The sequence below is a fragment of the Brachypodium distachyon genome, chromosome 3, assembly GCF_000005505.3.
Source record: "Brachypodium distachyon strain Bd21 chromosome 3, Brachypodium_distachyon_v3.0, whole genome shotgun sequence".
NCBI lineage: Eukaryota > Viridiplantae > Streptophyta > Magnoliopsida > Poales > Poaceae > Brachypodium > Brachypodium distachyon.
Window position 1 is genome coordinate 38,217,062 of NC_016133.3, and position 14,577 is coordinate 38,231,638.

A 14,577-nucleotide genomic window follows, 5' to 3' on the forward strand; every position below is an offset into this window, starting at 1 on the left:
GCGTCCTCGGTGGCCTTGACTTGCACCTCCAGCATGACGCGAAGCCCCTGAATCTCGCCGTGGTAGTTGGCGATCAGGTCGCTCTTCTCGTCCAGCCAGGCCTGGGCCGTTGCAAGCACCCCGGCATGCTCCTTCCTGGTCGCCTCGAGGGTTGCCGCCATCGAGTCCAGCTCCCCCTGAAGCTTCGTGCGCAGGGCCTCGAGCTGCCAGTGGAGCTCGGCCTCCGGGACCACCGGCTCCTCGGCGTCCTCCAGGGCTTGCCGGGCGAGGCGCGCCTCCTCCCTAGCGAGGCGCGTCTCCTCGCGCAGCCGGGAGAGCTCTTGCCGCTCCTTCTCCACGGCTTCCCGCACCTCGCCAAGTTGGTTCTTGGCGACGACGTGGTGCTCCCTCACCCCGTTGAAAGAGGTGACGAAGGCTTGTTGTTGGTCCCTGAGGGCGTCCAAGAACCGGTGCCCCCGCTCGAAGATGCTCGGATCCCAGGTGATACGATTCCAAGCAAGCCCGGCGAGGGAGCCGAGATCGGTATTGGGGAGAGCAGCCGAGGACGACAAAGCCCCCGCTGCCGATGTACGGCTGTGCGGGAGGTCACCCACTTGCTCCAGAGGATCCGGCTGTCCTTTCCCGGCAGCTTCCCCTGCACCTGCGCCCGGGGACCCTGGGGCTGGGGAAGCTTCCCTGCTTCCGGCAGGAGCTGTCTCCTGCTGGGCGGCAGGCGAGTCTGCGCCAGTCGCATTTGCGGTTGCGGGCGCGTCGCCAAGCGCCGTCCCAGTGGTGACGGTGGTCACCGCTGCCACTGTCTCTGGCGCGGCAGGGCTTGGTGCGAGAGCCGGTTCCAGCTCTTCCACCGCCCCCGTGATCTCTATGACAGAGTCGAGATCAATCACGGTAGCGCCCGCTCCCAGCGCGGGCACACTCGTGCCTGCAGCGATAAGAAGCATAAGGATCGACGAGTAAGAGAGCTATCAGAAGCGGACAAGGGTGACCAGGGTGGTTACCTTGCGCAGCAGACGGACTTGCGGGGGGGGGGGGGGGCTCCTCCACCTCGCCTGCGCCAGCGGGAGCCTCCGAAGGGCTTGCCGCGGGCGAGCTGCCGCTTACTGAAAAAGAAGGTACGTTTATATGATTAGCTAACAACTGAAAAAATGCAGCTAAGGAGAAGCAAAGCAGTCGTACCAGTTGCCGGCCCCGCCTCAGTAGGGGCTGGGCCGTCGGCGGGCGTAGTAACGGCGCCGCTGACCCCTGTGATGGTCGGATCAGTGGCACCGCCGGTGTCTGCGCGCCCTCTTGCTCGGCGTGGCGGGTGGGGAGTTGCTCCTCCCCCTCTTGCTGGCACCCGCCGGCGAATTGGACTTCAGGGGGTTGCGCCGGAGCGCGAAGCCCCGGAAGACCCCCCGAGCGGGCGGCACCGTAGGCGCCCGCGGGGTCACGTGACCCGGAGCGATGCCGACGTGATGTCAAGAGCCAACCCTGGGGAGGCCGCCACCGCTGGGGCAAAAACCGCCGTCGAGGCTCCAGCAACCCCTCCGGACGCGGGCGCTACCGGAGTACCGACGGGCGCCCCGGGAGCGGCTACCGCCACGGTGCTGACGGCCGCCGCTGGGGCGGAAGCCGCCGCTGAAGCTCCGGCAACCCCCGCGGCCACGGATGCCGCCGAGGCACCGACGGGCGCCCCGGGACCCGTGTACATCCACGCGGGCCGGGAGCGCAGTTGGAGCAGCGCGATACGCCGGTGGATGAAGGTGCGTGCCACGCCCGCGTCGGTGAGCCCCGCTAGCCGCAGCGCCTTGATCTTCGCCACGATGGGGAGGAGATCAGCGTCGCGGTGGTACCTGTCTTGCCAGCCGCTGTGGGGTTGCGGCAGCTCCGTGGGCGAGAGGATGAACTCCTGTGGGTCTTCCACTCAGACCCAGCACCAATCGCCCCGCCACTCCTTTTCAATCTTCTTCCCCGACCGGACGATGAACTCAGACTTCATCTGGTCGCGGGCACGGAACACCACCCCCGACGACATCGCCTTCGCATTGTCAATGCGAGGGTAGAAGTAGTGGCGGAAGAGCCCAACCGACGGCATCACCCCCACGAACGCTTCGCAGAGGAATTGGAAGGTGGCGAGGAGGAACAGCGACATGGGGTGGAGCTGCACCACCCGCAGCTGGTAAGACTCCATCAGTGCGTGGAGGAATAGCGAGAATGGCGGCACCAAACCGGTGAGGAGGAAGCGCGCGAACACCCGGAAGTCATTGTCCTGGTGCTCGGCGCCCACCGGGAAGATCAGCGTCTCCCCGTGCTCGTTGAAGTTGGAGGCGGAGGCATGTCGGACCTTGTCCAGCGCCTCGCCGTCGTAACCAGGCGGTAGAAGGCGAGCGTGGCCCGCATCTCCCGCTTCTTCTGGTCTTTGGCGGCGGCTGCCTTGGTTGCCGCTTCGCTCTTGCTGGTCGCAGCTTTTTTCGAGACCTGCACCTCCTTCCCCTTTCTAGTGGTGGGGGGCGCCATGGGACACGAAGACGAAAGCTAGCAGGAGCGCTGGGGTGCGAGATGCAAAAGAGGATGAGGACGAAGGCTGTGGGGGGCAGAGTGTCTTTCCCCTTTTGGCAACAGTAAGAGCCTTATAACGCCCGGCCATTTGGTAACGGCCGGTTCCGTACCCTACGGGTACGCGGGGATAACTCCAAATCATAAGGAGTAATGCACGGAGTGGCCTTAACTTCCCTGTTTAAGGGGGGGAGTCAGCGCGGAAATCACGCGCTCACTACTCCGTCTGTAACGGTGCAGTACACGGGGCAACGAAGGGGCGCGGGCCCGAGGCGAATTAGGACCCACGTGTCGGTTGAGGGCGTAGCCCGGCAACCGACCTGGGGAAGACTCATCCGGGAACAGGTAATGCCGGCCCACGCCCGGGGGCTACTGTCGCACCAGTGGCACCCGGGGTACCACCGCTGCGTGACGCGTGGGCCCCGTGCCCGAGTTCTCGGGAGGGTTCCGTCCCGGGCAGCGGCCACGAGTGGCCCGGCAAGCTACCAGCCCGGAAGAGCTAGCGGGGCTACGGGGAATATTCCCGCCTGGGCACCTCCCGGGAAGCCGCTTCCCATGAAGGGGGTTCCCGGGTGCGTTGGACCTAAGCGCTTCCTGGGGAGCGACTTGCCGGGAGAAGAGGTTCCCGAGCGTAGGCTCCCACCTCAAGGGTGGGGCCCAGCAAGCAGAGCAACAGCGCCACGCGGACGCGTGGCGGGTGTCGGGTGCGCGGCCTCACCAGGGCGAGGAGTGAGGCGCACAGCTCATTAAATGAGCCGACAGGAGGAGCGTTACCCGTCCAAATCAGGTGAATAGTGGCTGTCCAATCCTACCCTAGGGTTTTAGACCCCTAGCAGCGGAGGTGGCGCCCATGCGTGCCACCAGCTCACCGAGAGGGAGTTGTGTGCCTCCCCGTTCGACACTTGTAATACATGCGCCCCGGCACCTGTGGCATCCCCTTGAGTATAAAAGGAGGACCCCCGCCGGCGGTCAAAGGGTTCCACATCTATCTGGGGTTCGACGATCGCATGGTTTGACGGACTGACAGTTCGCCACTAGGAGTATCCAAAAATAGCAAGTAGCGTTTAGCAAGAAAGGAGAGAGTGCCCGGGGACCCTTCCCCGGTAAGGTGTAAACACTTGATCCATAATCAACACTAGATCAGACAAGCAGGACGTAGGGTTTTACACCTCCGGGTGGCCCGAACCTAGGTAAAAACGTGCGTGCATGCGTTCTTGGTTTGTGTGCACCTCGGGTACATCACTTCGCCGGTCGCGAAGGACCATCGGCCACGCCGGCGATCGCCGGAGCGATCCCCGACACCCCTGCCGAACCTAAAAGGGGGCCGTGACCGCACGCCCCCGGTGTCGGAGCCCCGTGTGACGACGCTTGGTAATCGATCTAGCGTCATGGGCGTGGATTTTTGCCCAGGCGAAGGAAGTCAAGGCGGCGGCCTCGAAAGGGGGTGAAGGCGGTTTACTGCAATGGGCGTATTTGGGTTCTGGACGCCGGGGCGGCGGCCCCGGACAGCGTCGGTCTTCAGGAGGTCAGAAGTGTTTGGTAATGCTGGGCTCCTGAGACGCGCCTCACTTCCAGCTGTGTCGGGGCGACCCAAACCTGCTCCTCTCATAGCGGGTTTGGTTTCTCTCTCCTCCAGGGCGGTGGTGCAGTGCTCGAGCGAAGATTCATTCGTGCTCCTTAATTTGGAGCCTGTCGAGATCCTTCAACCCTTCTCTGGTGGGTCATGCCGGATCTAACTTGCGCAATTGAGGGTGTGATGTGGTTTTCGGTGTGGAGGGGATCTTCTCAGTGGCCTCTACTCGTGCGTTGGTGTTGTTGGCGCGTATGTCTTTCGTTTCAGTTTTTCTATCGACCATGGGAGATTCGTCCCCTTTGTATCTGGTTTTTGTCATTTTTTATAATTAATTGGCAACTCTATTTCTATTATAATGAAATGCAGTAACTTCTTGTCCATTTGAGGTGTGTGTCCAACTTTATATCAGCATGGAGAAAAAGAAAAATAACAGACAACGCATAGAAGAAGACCCAACATTGCAATCGGACCAGTAAGTTCAACGGAAGCACTTACGTCAACTTCATCCTCGATTTTCCTCCATCCTCCTAAAGCACAAAATCCACCTGGCCATAGCCCTGTGCAGCTAGCTAGGCACGACTGGAATGGAAATGTGGTCGGAGTCAGGGCAGAGAAAAGGGCTACGGTCACGCGTCACGCGAAAAGGAAGGCGGCAGCAGGCCAGGCTGGCGTCAGCGAGGGTAGGACGAGAAGAAGAGAGTAAAAGCAGGGGGTTTTCCGCAAAATACGACTGAGTGGCACCAGCCGCATATCTACTTTAGATCTGAGCCGTGGATCGGTGATCCAACGGGCCCCCACGCGCTCCTCCTACCCTACCCCCACGCGCTCCTCCTATATACCCTACCCCCACGGGCCACGGGCCACGCCCCAAAGAACACACATTCCAGCAAGCTTCAGTTACAGTTTTGGAATGGCACCGAGACTGAGACCACTAAGCGCATCGGGCGGCGGCCACGGGCAGATCTCTGCACCGGAGGGCTCCGAATCCGCCGCCTGGACGCCGCCGGAGCAGGGCCGGATGCTACGATCCGGCAGGCCTCGGTTCAAGCCGCCGACCCGGCCGCCGAGACGGAGGAGGAAGGCCGAGGCGGCGCCGGGCGAGGGGGCGGCGGAGGGCGGCGGTGCTCGACGGAGCGGGAGGAGGAGATCCGTGGAGCGGGCGACGGCGACGGGAAATCGGGTAATTAACCTAGTACTCCAGATTGCTGTATGTGTAGGATCTCTGGTTATACACTACTTATACTGCCGCAGACTTCTTGCGTTGCGTGTAAGCCCTTAAGCTGGTTAATATCCCAAAGCACACGACGGCCCGGATAGCAGGTAGGTACGTAGCTACCGTCTTAGTCTAGACTTTCCCTTGCTTAGATGACGGAACATCTGGTTGTGACTCCAAATTGCATCTCATTTCTCTGCTATAAAGAACAGCTATCAAGCACATGGCAAAACGTTGATGAATCTGTTATCAAAACCCTATGACACGTCAATATCTAAGTACAGCCGAAAGATTTTATAAGTTCATTATTTTCTAATGTTTTTGCACTGAATTATTTCAGTGAAACATATTGTTTTCGATCCGGTGCGTGATCATTGAATTACTTGAGTGATTTTCATTGTTTTTCAGGGTTTCTTCATTGGGGTAACGTTGTTTTCTCATTTATATTTCATTTTTTTTACTTAATTATATTTTTCTCCTTGTGAAGGTGAGGAAGCCAGGGCGGCCATGCAAGTTCAGGCCGCTCGATGTCCAGACCCAGGAGGTTACCGAGGCAGGCATGACCACAAAGGTCGCCGAAGGATCCACCTGGTCGCTACCAATGGTCGTGTGTGCTTTGCCAGCGCCAGGTGAGCGTGACAATCTGCTCCGTAAGCCGCATGGGCAGCTGAGGAAGGCACTACTAGCGCGGGACCATGGTATGAGTTTAGAGGGGATCCCGCCTGGCCTGTCCGCTGGAGGCATCGCAAGGAGGGTGACTCGCCGTAGCGCACAGATGGCGAAAAAAGCGGAAGCAAAGGCACTTGGGGCACTTCCAGTGCGTGTTCATTGAATTACTTGAGTGATTTTCATTGTCTTTCAGAGTTTGTTCATTGGGGTACCTCCATTGTTTTCATTGTTTTCTCATTTATATTTAATTTTCTTACTTAATTATTTCTCCTTGTGAAGGTGAGGAAGAGAGGGCGGCCACCCAAAGTCAGGCCGCTCAATGTCCAGACGCCAGAGGTTGCCGAGGCGGGCATGACCGCAAAGGTCGCCGAAGGATCCTGCTCATCGTTGCTGCCAGTGGTTGTAAATTCTTTCCTACAAATAACTCTAAGCAATTAAAGGAAGATCAAAATGGACAAAGTGTGGAGAAGTATAGAAGAAACTGAGCATGCGATTGTGACTCCAAACTGGAGCTCATTATCTGCTATGAAAAACAGCTAAAGCACGACAGATCAAGCACATGGCAGCAATGCATGCATGCATGGTTTACTGATTTAGTGAATCAAAACGTTGATGAATCTGTTATCGGAAACCCTATGACACGTCAATGTAACCCTGCATCTACTAAGACACGAGTAACTAAAATTGAAAGATATCTTCCAGTGCGCGTTCATTGAATTACTCAAGTGATTTTCATTGTCTTTCGGAGTTTGTTCATTGGTGTGCCTCCATTGTTTTCTAATTTATATTTATTTTTTACTTAATTATTTTCCTTTTGAAGGTGAGGAAGCGAGGGCGGCCACCCAAGGTCCAGACCCCGGAGGTTGCCGAGGCGGGCATGACCACAAAGGTCGCCGAAGGATCCAGCTTGTCGCTGCAAGTGGTAGTGTGTGCTTTGCCAGCGGCAGGTGACCATGGGAAGAATATGCTCCCTAAGCTGCATGGGCGGCTGAGGAAGGCACTGCCAGCGCAGGATCATGGTATGAGTTTAGAGGGGATCCCGCCTGGCGCGTCCGCTGGAGGCTTCGTAAAGAGGGTGACTCGCCGTAGCGCACAACTAGCGAAAGAAGCGGAAGCAAAGGCACTTGATGCTATCGAGGCGGATGAATTGGATGCGCAGCCTGCCGAGGGCGAGGCGATGGCAGCGGCGGATGATGTCATGGGGGAGAATGGAAGCCCGTCCGCTGGAGGCTTCATAAAGAGGGTGACTCGCCGTAGCGCACAACTAGCGAAAGAAGCGGAAGCAAAGGCACTTGATGCTATCGAGGCGGATGAATTGGATGCGCAGCCTGCCGAGGGCGAGGCGATGGCAGCGGCGGATGATGTCATGGGGGAGAATGGAAGCCCGTCCGCTGGAGGCTTCGTAAAGAGGGTGACTCGCCGTAGCGCACAACTAGCAAAAGAGGCGGAAGCAAAGGCACTTGATGCTATCGAGGCGGATGAATTGGATGCGCAGCCTGCCGAGCGCGAGGCGATAGCAGCGGCGGATGATGTCATGGGGGGGAATGGAAGCCCGTCCGCTGGAGGCTTCGTAAAGAGGGTGACTCGCCGTAGCGCACTACTAGCGAATGAGGCGGAAGCAAAGGCACTTGATGCTATTGAGGCGGATGAATTGGATGCGCAGCCTGCCGAGGGTGAGGCGATGGCAGCGGCGGATGATGACATGGGGGAGAATGGAAGCAACTTTGTGAATGTGAGCAAAATTCTAAATCCCCTTTTCCCGTCCTTTCGTACTCCATTTCCCTTCTCTCATGTACATGTGATTACAAAATATATGAATGGGCAAAAGACAGGACACTAGCTAGAAGAGAAAATTAACCTTCGATTTTTTTTCATTGCTTTCCTGTGTTTTCCATTCAAATAACTCACTTGTTTTCCAATGTTTCGTCAACTAATTCCAATGAAAACATTATTACTCAAGGAGTTGTTCATTATGGTTTCAATGTTTTGTCAATATCATTGTTTTCCAATATTTTTGCATTGAATTATTTCAATAAAAAATTGTTTTCCAGTACGTATGCGTTGATTGGACTGTGCTTAATTGATTTTTTTAAAAAAATTAGGGTTTTGATTGGGATAACTCCACTGTTTTCATTGATATCTTTGAAAATTTTGTTGCTAATTTCCTCCTTGTGGGCTAGTTGCAGTGGGAGCAGAGAGGGAGAAGGTCCCTCAAATTGCCGAGTGAGCGCCAGAAGGTGACATCAAAATTTGAAACCTCTCTTTCCCGTTCGGTTCGTATTAATTTCCATACTACCGTTTATTTCCGTTTGCTTCTAGCTGGCTGCAAGCAAGAACTTGGTATGACCAGCTTAATTTGTGTTGCATTGCATGCATGCAGTTCCAGTGGAAGCACACAGGGAGGAGGTCGTTCAAATCGTCATGCGCGTCCTGCGGCGACGAGAACAAGACCTACTACTGCGCCGCCTGCTCCGAGAAAAAAAGGTACGCTAGCAAAAGCTTCTCCTAGCTAGTTGATCTACATATAAGTATATATAGCTCAATAGCTCATGCTCAATCGATCGCCATAGCTAGCTAGCATGTGAACCTGCATGCCATGTAATTATATATATTAGTCCCCTTCTTTATGCATGTCCAGATCCGCCGTTAACAGTTTCTTGATGTTGCATTTGTGGGCCGTACATGTGATGTAGAGATGTAAGCTAGCTGCTTCATTTTGTTTTTCTAGGTCCGAGAGGATCGAGGATGCATGCTACTTGTTGCACTACCTGCTGCCGTGCTTGGAGACTATCAACAAGGAGCAACTCGCTGAGAAGGAGGTGGAGGCCAAGATGCTAGGTGAATATCTACTCCTATAAGTTATATGTACATACGTACCCTACCTAGACTAGAATCTAGCTATATATATAGCTAGCCATTCGAACAATCTCACACCCTCATCTACCGACCTGCTGAGTAATTGTGACTTGTGGCTTCTATCTTTTTTGTGCTAATCTCTTTTCAATCCCCCAAATCACAAACAGATGTACCGGTGTCCAGTCTGAGCATAAAACAAGCCGTCGACACCAAAGAGAGGATCTATTGGTACGTTTGATCTGCACGCATACTACTATACCGATAGCGCATCAATTTGCTGCTTTTTAACATACATATTCTCTGAATTATGGAAGTTTCCAGTCTCTAACATGCTTGCATTCGGTCTTTCTGATTCCAGTAGCAATTGCAACACTTCAATCTACGATCTCCACAGGAGATGCGCCGGTCGCAACTGTCCATACAATTACGAACTGTGCATCCGCTGTTGCAAGGAGCTTCGCGAGAACAACCTCCAGGGGTGTTGCGAAGTGGCCGAATTCCATTACCCCGACAATGGAGACGGCTACTTGCACGGCGGCAAGCCAAAGCCATGCTCGTCCAAGGGGAAGGACCAAGACCACTCGTCAAGAACAACGGCAAACAAAACTAAAGTTGCCGAGTGGCTGGCCAAAACGCAGCGTTACGTCGCTGCCAACAGTAGCAAAATCCCTTGCCCTCCCCGCGAGCTCGGCGGCTGCAACCTCCGCGATCTTGAGCTGGTGAGGTTCTTCCCGGAAAACGAGCTCTCGGAGCTGGAGGCAAATGCTAGAACTTTGTATGACGCGTTCACCATGGTCAACCCAGTCGATGTAGCAACCGTTGATGGTGCCTGCGTCAACTGCTCCTGCTCGGGCAGTTCTGGGAGCAGAAAGAAAGCTGCTTCCAAGAAGAGTTCAGCTGATAACTCCGTATTTTACCCGGTATTTGACGGTTCCAAGCCGGATGACCTCAAACACTTTCAGACACACTGGGTCAGAGGGGAACCTGTGGTTGTTCAAAGCGTCCTGCAAAAGATGTCAGGTTTGAGCTGGGAGCCACGGACGATGTTGTCCGAGAGCAGGGATTCGTCAAAAGATGTGATCAAGGCTATAGATTGCCTTAGTTGCTGCCAGGTGAGCAATTAATCTTCTCTTTTGTCAACTCTGCTAGCTTGCTTCTGGATATATATACTTACTTCCCCTTCGCAAATAGAATTAGTAAGTATAGTCTCACCAGCCAATATATGCAACTGTTCCTAGAGACAATCGTGTCATGGATTAAAGCCTTGTGTGTCTGTTTCGTAATTGAGAAAAATTAAGATGGGATATTAATATACTTGGCTTTCATTATTTTCAGGTTGAAAAGGGCAATGATGAGTTCTTCAAAGGATATTATGAAGGTGAAAACTATGAGAATAATTGGCCTTGTATGCTAAAACTGAAGGATTGGCCTTCTTCGGATAGTTTTGAACAAGTTCTACCCAAGCATGGAGCTGTTTATACAGATTCTTTGCCATTTCAACCATACACGAATAAGAAGTCTGGGTCGCTCAATATTTCAACCTTCCTTCCCGACGATATCCTCAAGGTTGATTTGGGCCCCAAGTCATACATAGCATATGGTGTCACACAAGAGCTTGGCAGAGGAGACTCTGTTACAAAGCTTCACTCTGATTTATCTGATGCGGTAAGTGAGATATAGTATAAGCATATATACCACTATAATAACTGAGAGCATTTTTCTTTGGTGAAATGACATGAAATAAGTCAAATTTCATTAATATGTCTTCTTTTTGTTGCATTTCCTTGGCAGTGTGTATTATGCTTTACCTTTGATTTAATTTGTATGAAATAGTGGCATCTATCTAATGGTCGTTCTTTGTCCAAAAGGTCAATGTATTGATGCATACTACGAAGGTCGCCCCTTCTACAGAACAAGAAACTGACATCATGAAACTAAAAGAAAAGCACAAGGCCCAAGATAAAAGGGAATTGGGCGGTGTTGAAATAGAGATGGATGGCGATGCAAAAGGTAAGCTATCACCTGATTATGAGGATCAACAGGGTGCTCTATGGCACATTTTCAAACGGGAAGATGTCCCAAAATTGGAAAAATATTTGAGAGAGCACTCCAAGGAGTTTCGTCATGTACATTGTTCGCGAGTAAACAAGGTTAGTACTTGTGATTAACAGAAGCAAATGTACTCCCCATCACGTAGTATATTTCTTTCTCAAGTTGTGGTATTTGGGTGCAGGTGTATAACCCAGTGCACGACGAGACATTCTATCTAACAAAAAACCACATGAAGAAGCTTAAAGATGAATATGGTAAGTTGTGTGCTGCACATTGATGCAATATTTATACATTGTTTCACAGCAGATACTAAAGTACTGTCTCTTTCCAAACGGCAATGTGTTTCAGGAGTACAGCCTTGGACCATAGTACAAAAGCTTGGAGAAGCAGTTTTTATACCTGCCGGTTGTCCACATCAAGTACGAAACCTCCAGGTATATCTTAATTTTGAGCACACTACTGGTATAAATAAGTTCCCGTTGATAAATTAATTAACTTGCTTATTTTCCCAATATGCATGTGATTGTGTGTTATTATATTATTTTGTAGTCTTGCACCAAGATTGCTCTAGACTTTGTTTCACCCGAGAATATTGGACAATGTATGATGCTATGTGAAGATTACCGCCTGCTACCAAAAGCACATAGGGCAAAGGAAGACAAACTAGAGGTAAAAAAATTCACATGATCGTGTCCATCAGTATCTTTATGTTGAAATAATATTATTTGGTAGAATTAGCTTAAAATCTTGAATTGTGGATCATAAATGTAAACCTCTCCCAATTTGAAGATTTTCACCAGAAATTTTGGTGCTACCAAATAATTTGATAAATATTGTAGAAATCTTGACAATGAAGAAAGTTATATGAACTTCCATGATATTAATGTGCATTGATATAAATCCTGATCTGACCAAGTCAAACTCATTCGAGTATGATTTAACTTTGGGGAGATGACTATTTTAGACTAAGTGTTCACCCTCTTGAAGGTGGTCTATGCTGTGTGACTATGCTTTGAGTACCACAATTAAAGTGATCCCGGAACTTTGTATTTTTAATTACAAAATTTATTAGAGATTGGTGGTATTTAAACATCAAAATGTAACCTATTTGGCAATTAAAGATCTCTTTTAGTTAATACTATTAGTTATGATGTTTAGATTAAGGTGTTGTTTTACATTGTTGCTTGCGGTGAAGCATAAATAGCTTGTGGAAGTACTTTGTTTTGTTTGACGTGTATCCATGTTAATAAATCTTTAGTTAAATTTTTTAGGGTTTTTTCTTTAATTCCTTGTAGAATTAGTTTTGTGTTACTCGAATTTGGAGATATGCATTTATTTTTTATATATTGATCACATGAAAAGTCATGTTGTTATTTTTTCATTTGTTTCCATGATATTAGGACTCTCTAGCTTGGTCTGTTCACATTTTCTAGCTGTTGTATCCTTGCATGTAATTGCAATAGCTTTGAATGTGGCACTATGGTTGATAACTAATTACATATGAAATGCAGGTGAAGAAGATGATTGTTCATGCTGTTCAGCATGCCGTTAATACCTTAAAAGAACAGCTGCACATATTTTTTAGTGGGAAGAATTAAAAACAAGTTTCCCTGGAGATGTATATTAGGAGGCAAAAGGATCCAAATTACATTTGTGTGCCATATCATTCTTTTGATAGTCCAGTTAGTTTGATGGCCTGGAGCTAGAATTATTTCATATTACTTAATTAAGTGGAGATTTGTTGTAGGTGCACTTCACCTTGTGTTGAAAATATCTAATTGCATTTGTGCTATACAGCCAAGATATAGTGTTGCGGGTGGGAAAGATTCATGGAAGTAATGTCCAAGATTATTTTATACAATTTTGCGTGAACTAGTTTAGATATTAAAAACTGTTTTGTAAGAGGATGGAAGGATGTTACATGTCTTAAAATACAAAGTGTACTTGTCTCTTCGATTGTGATTACAAATTTAGCATTTTATCTTAAATATAGAGATAGTATCGCCGCTTTAATTTGGAGTTCTTTTTTACAAAATATATCAACTTTTATGTATGTCCTTGCTCTTGTTGCATGCATGCTTTGCTTTGAACCCTGTTGTGCGTATATTGGTTGTGGATCTACCCTGTATCATTTGTGCATGGATCAAATGATGCCAAATTTTATACATCTTTTTCGGGATGGTCAAATTATTTAAACCGCCCTGGGTGTTTTGGGATAGTCAAATGGTTGTACGATCATTCTCGGTGTTGCTTTCATATAACAGTAATCTAAATAAATAAAATTAGGAAGCATATGGCGAACCTGCATGAATTCAATGGCAAACCCCATGATATATCGATGAAAGTTTGTGTAAAATATCATATGATCTCATGGCAACCTATGTAAGGTCACATTGCTTATTTACAATTTTCGCATGATCCAGCTCTCTGCCATTAAACATAGCCTTTGACGATAGTTGGAGTAGGTTGGCGAAGAACCAAGCTACATTTCTCCAACTCTATTTACACTAGGCTAGAATACCCCTTCCGTGAAGCCCCTCCAATGGCGGTTCAACCGGACCAAAGACGTACATCACTGCCACTGGAAGCCGTTTGGGGGCATCCCGATGCATCACTAGTGGCGGTGGTAAGGACCGTCAATGGTGGTGAACCAAGCTACATTTCTCCAACTCTATTTAATTACAAGTTTCGCTCTATCCGGCTCTCTGGCCATCGAACCCGTCCTTTGACGACATTTGGTGCGGGTTGGCGAACCAAGCTACATCCGAATCCATATATAAAGAGGATCAAAACTCTAACTCTTCTGTGCTAGCAAATTCGGCTAGCGAGAAACAGAAATGCATTGAGAAATGAGTATGAGACCATTGATTATCATTTCGGCCTTGACATCAATGTTAAACTAAGTAGATTTATATACGTTTAGTTTAGCTAGTTAAATCTGAATATATCTCTTGTAACTAGAAGTCCTAACAAGAATTTATTTTGGCTAGGCTTGTTGTAATCTGTTTTTATCGCATGTGAGCTGAATATAAGAGGAAGGACACACCGGCCATGAGGAGCTGTAAGATCCTCATCAAAATCAATCTAACTTTTTGCTTCTGGATTGCATGGTATCAGAGCTATAACGATCCACCACAATGACAAATTCACTCTGCCGAAACAAACTCTTCCGCCCGAGCGCTCATCTATGGCTCTTTTCTGAGCCTTGGCACGGTAGCCTCTTTGTGCCGATCAATTTTACCAACCTCTCACGGAAGGGGTGGTAGGGATAATTCTTCTTACCAACACGTCGCAGCAGGAGGCATGGTCTACACTTGCCGACAGTGTTGCGTCGCAGTCAACAGCACGATCAATGCAGGTTCCTCATCAACTCACGACGCTCAAGGAGCAGAATTCTTCTGCAGCAGTCAACAAAATCAAGGCTCTTGGACGCCCTCACGATGATCAACAAAATCAGTCCTATTTGCTTGCTGGTTTGGATAGCGCTTACGATGTCCTGGTCGAGGTGGTCTCTATTCTGTTGGGGCACCGTCAGTCAAGCAAGTTTTTAGTGGCATTAAGGTCTTCGGTCAGCAATAGCATTCTCACCTAGGACATCCTGCTCCACAAATACTTCAACATGTTCTTCATAGACACTCTTCCATCAGAGTCGGTTAAAAATAATACAGTGTGTGATGCCCGT

General features: G+C 49.9%; 1 protein-coding gene across 1 annotated transcript; it reads left to right on the top strand.

Annotated features, from left to right (window-relative positions):
* Nucleotides 1-6,274: 6,274 nt before the first annotated feature.
* LOC100827690 (lysine-specific demethylase JMJ25) lies at nucleotides 6,275-12,706 on the top strand. Its single transcript, XM_010236834.3, has 13 exons — nucleotides 6,275-6,386; nucleotides 6,808-7,719; nucleotides 8,174-8,260; nucleotides 8,368-8,471; nucleotides 8,716-8,825; nucleotides 9,011-9,071; nucleotides 9,202-9,955; nucleotides 10,179-10,508; nucleotides 10,712-10,993; nucleotides 11,077-11,149; nucleotides 11,244-11,329; nucleotides 11,445-11,564; nucleotides 12,407-12,706. Exons 1-13 carry the CDS (start codon nucleotides 6,339-6,341, stop codon nucleotides 12,491-12,493), a joined length of 3,054 nt encoding a protein of 1,017 aa, XP_010235136.2. The 5' UTR covers nucleotides 6,275-6,338; the 3' UTR covers nucleotides 12,494-12,706.
* Nucleotides 12,707-14,577: the final 1,871 nt, after the last annotated feature.

Coding starts and splice junctions, on each gene's coding strand:
- LOC100827690 (XM_010236834.3), top strand. CDS start 6,339: ATGACCGCAAAGGTCGCCGAAGGATCCTGCTCATCGTTGCTGCCAGTG. Junction 6,387..6,807: donor GCTCATCGTTGCTGCCAGTG/GTTGTAAATTCT, acceptor TTCCTTTTGAAG/GTGAGGAAGCGAGGGCGGCC. Junction 11,330..11,444: donor ATCAAGTACGAAACCTCCAG/GTATATCTTAAT, acceptor ATTATTTTGTAG/TCTTGCACCAAGATTGCTCT.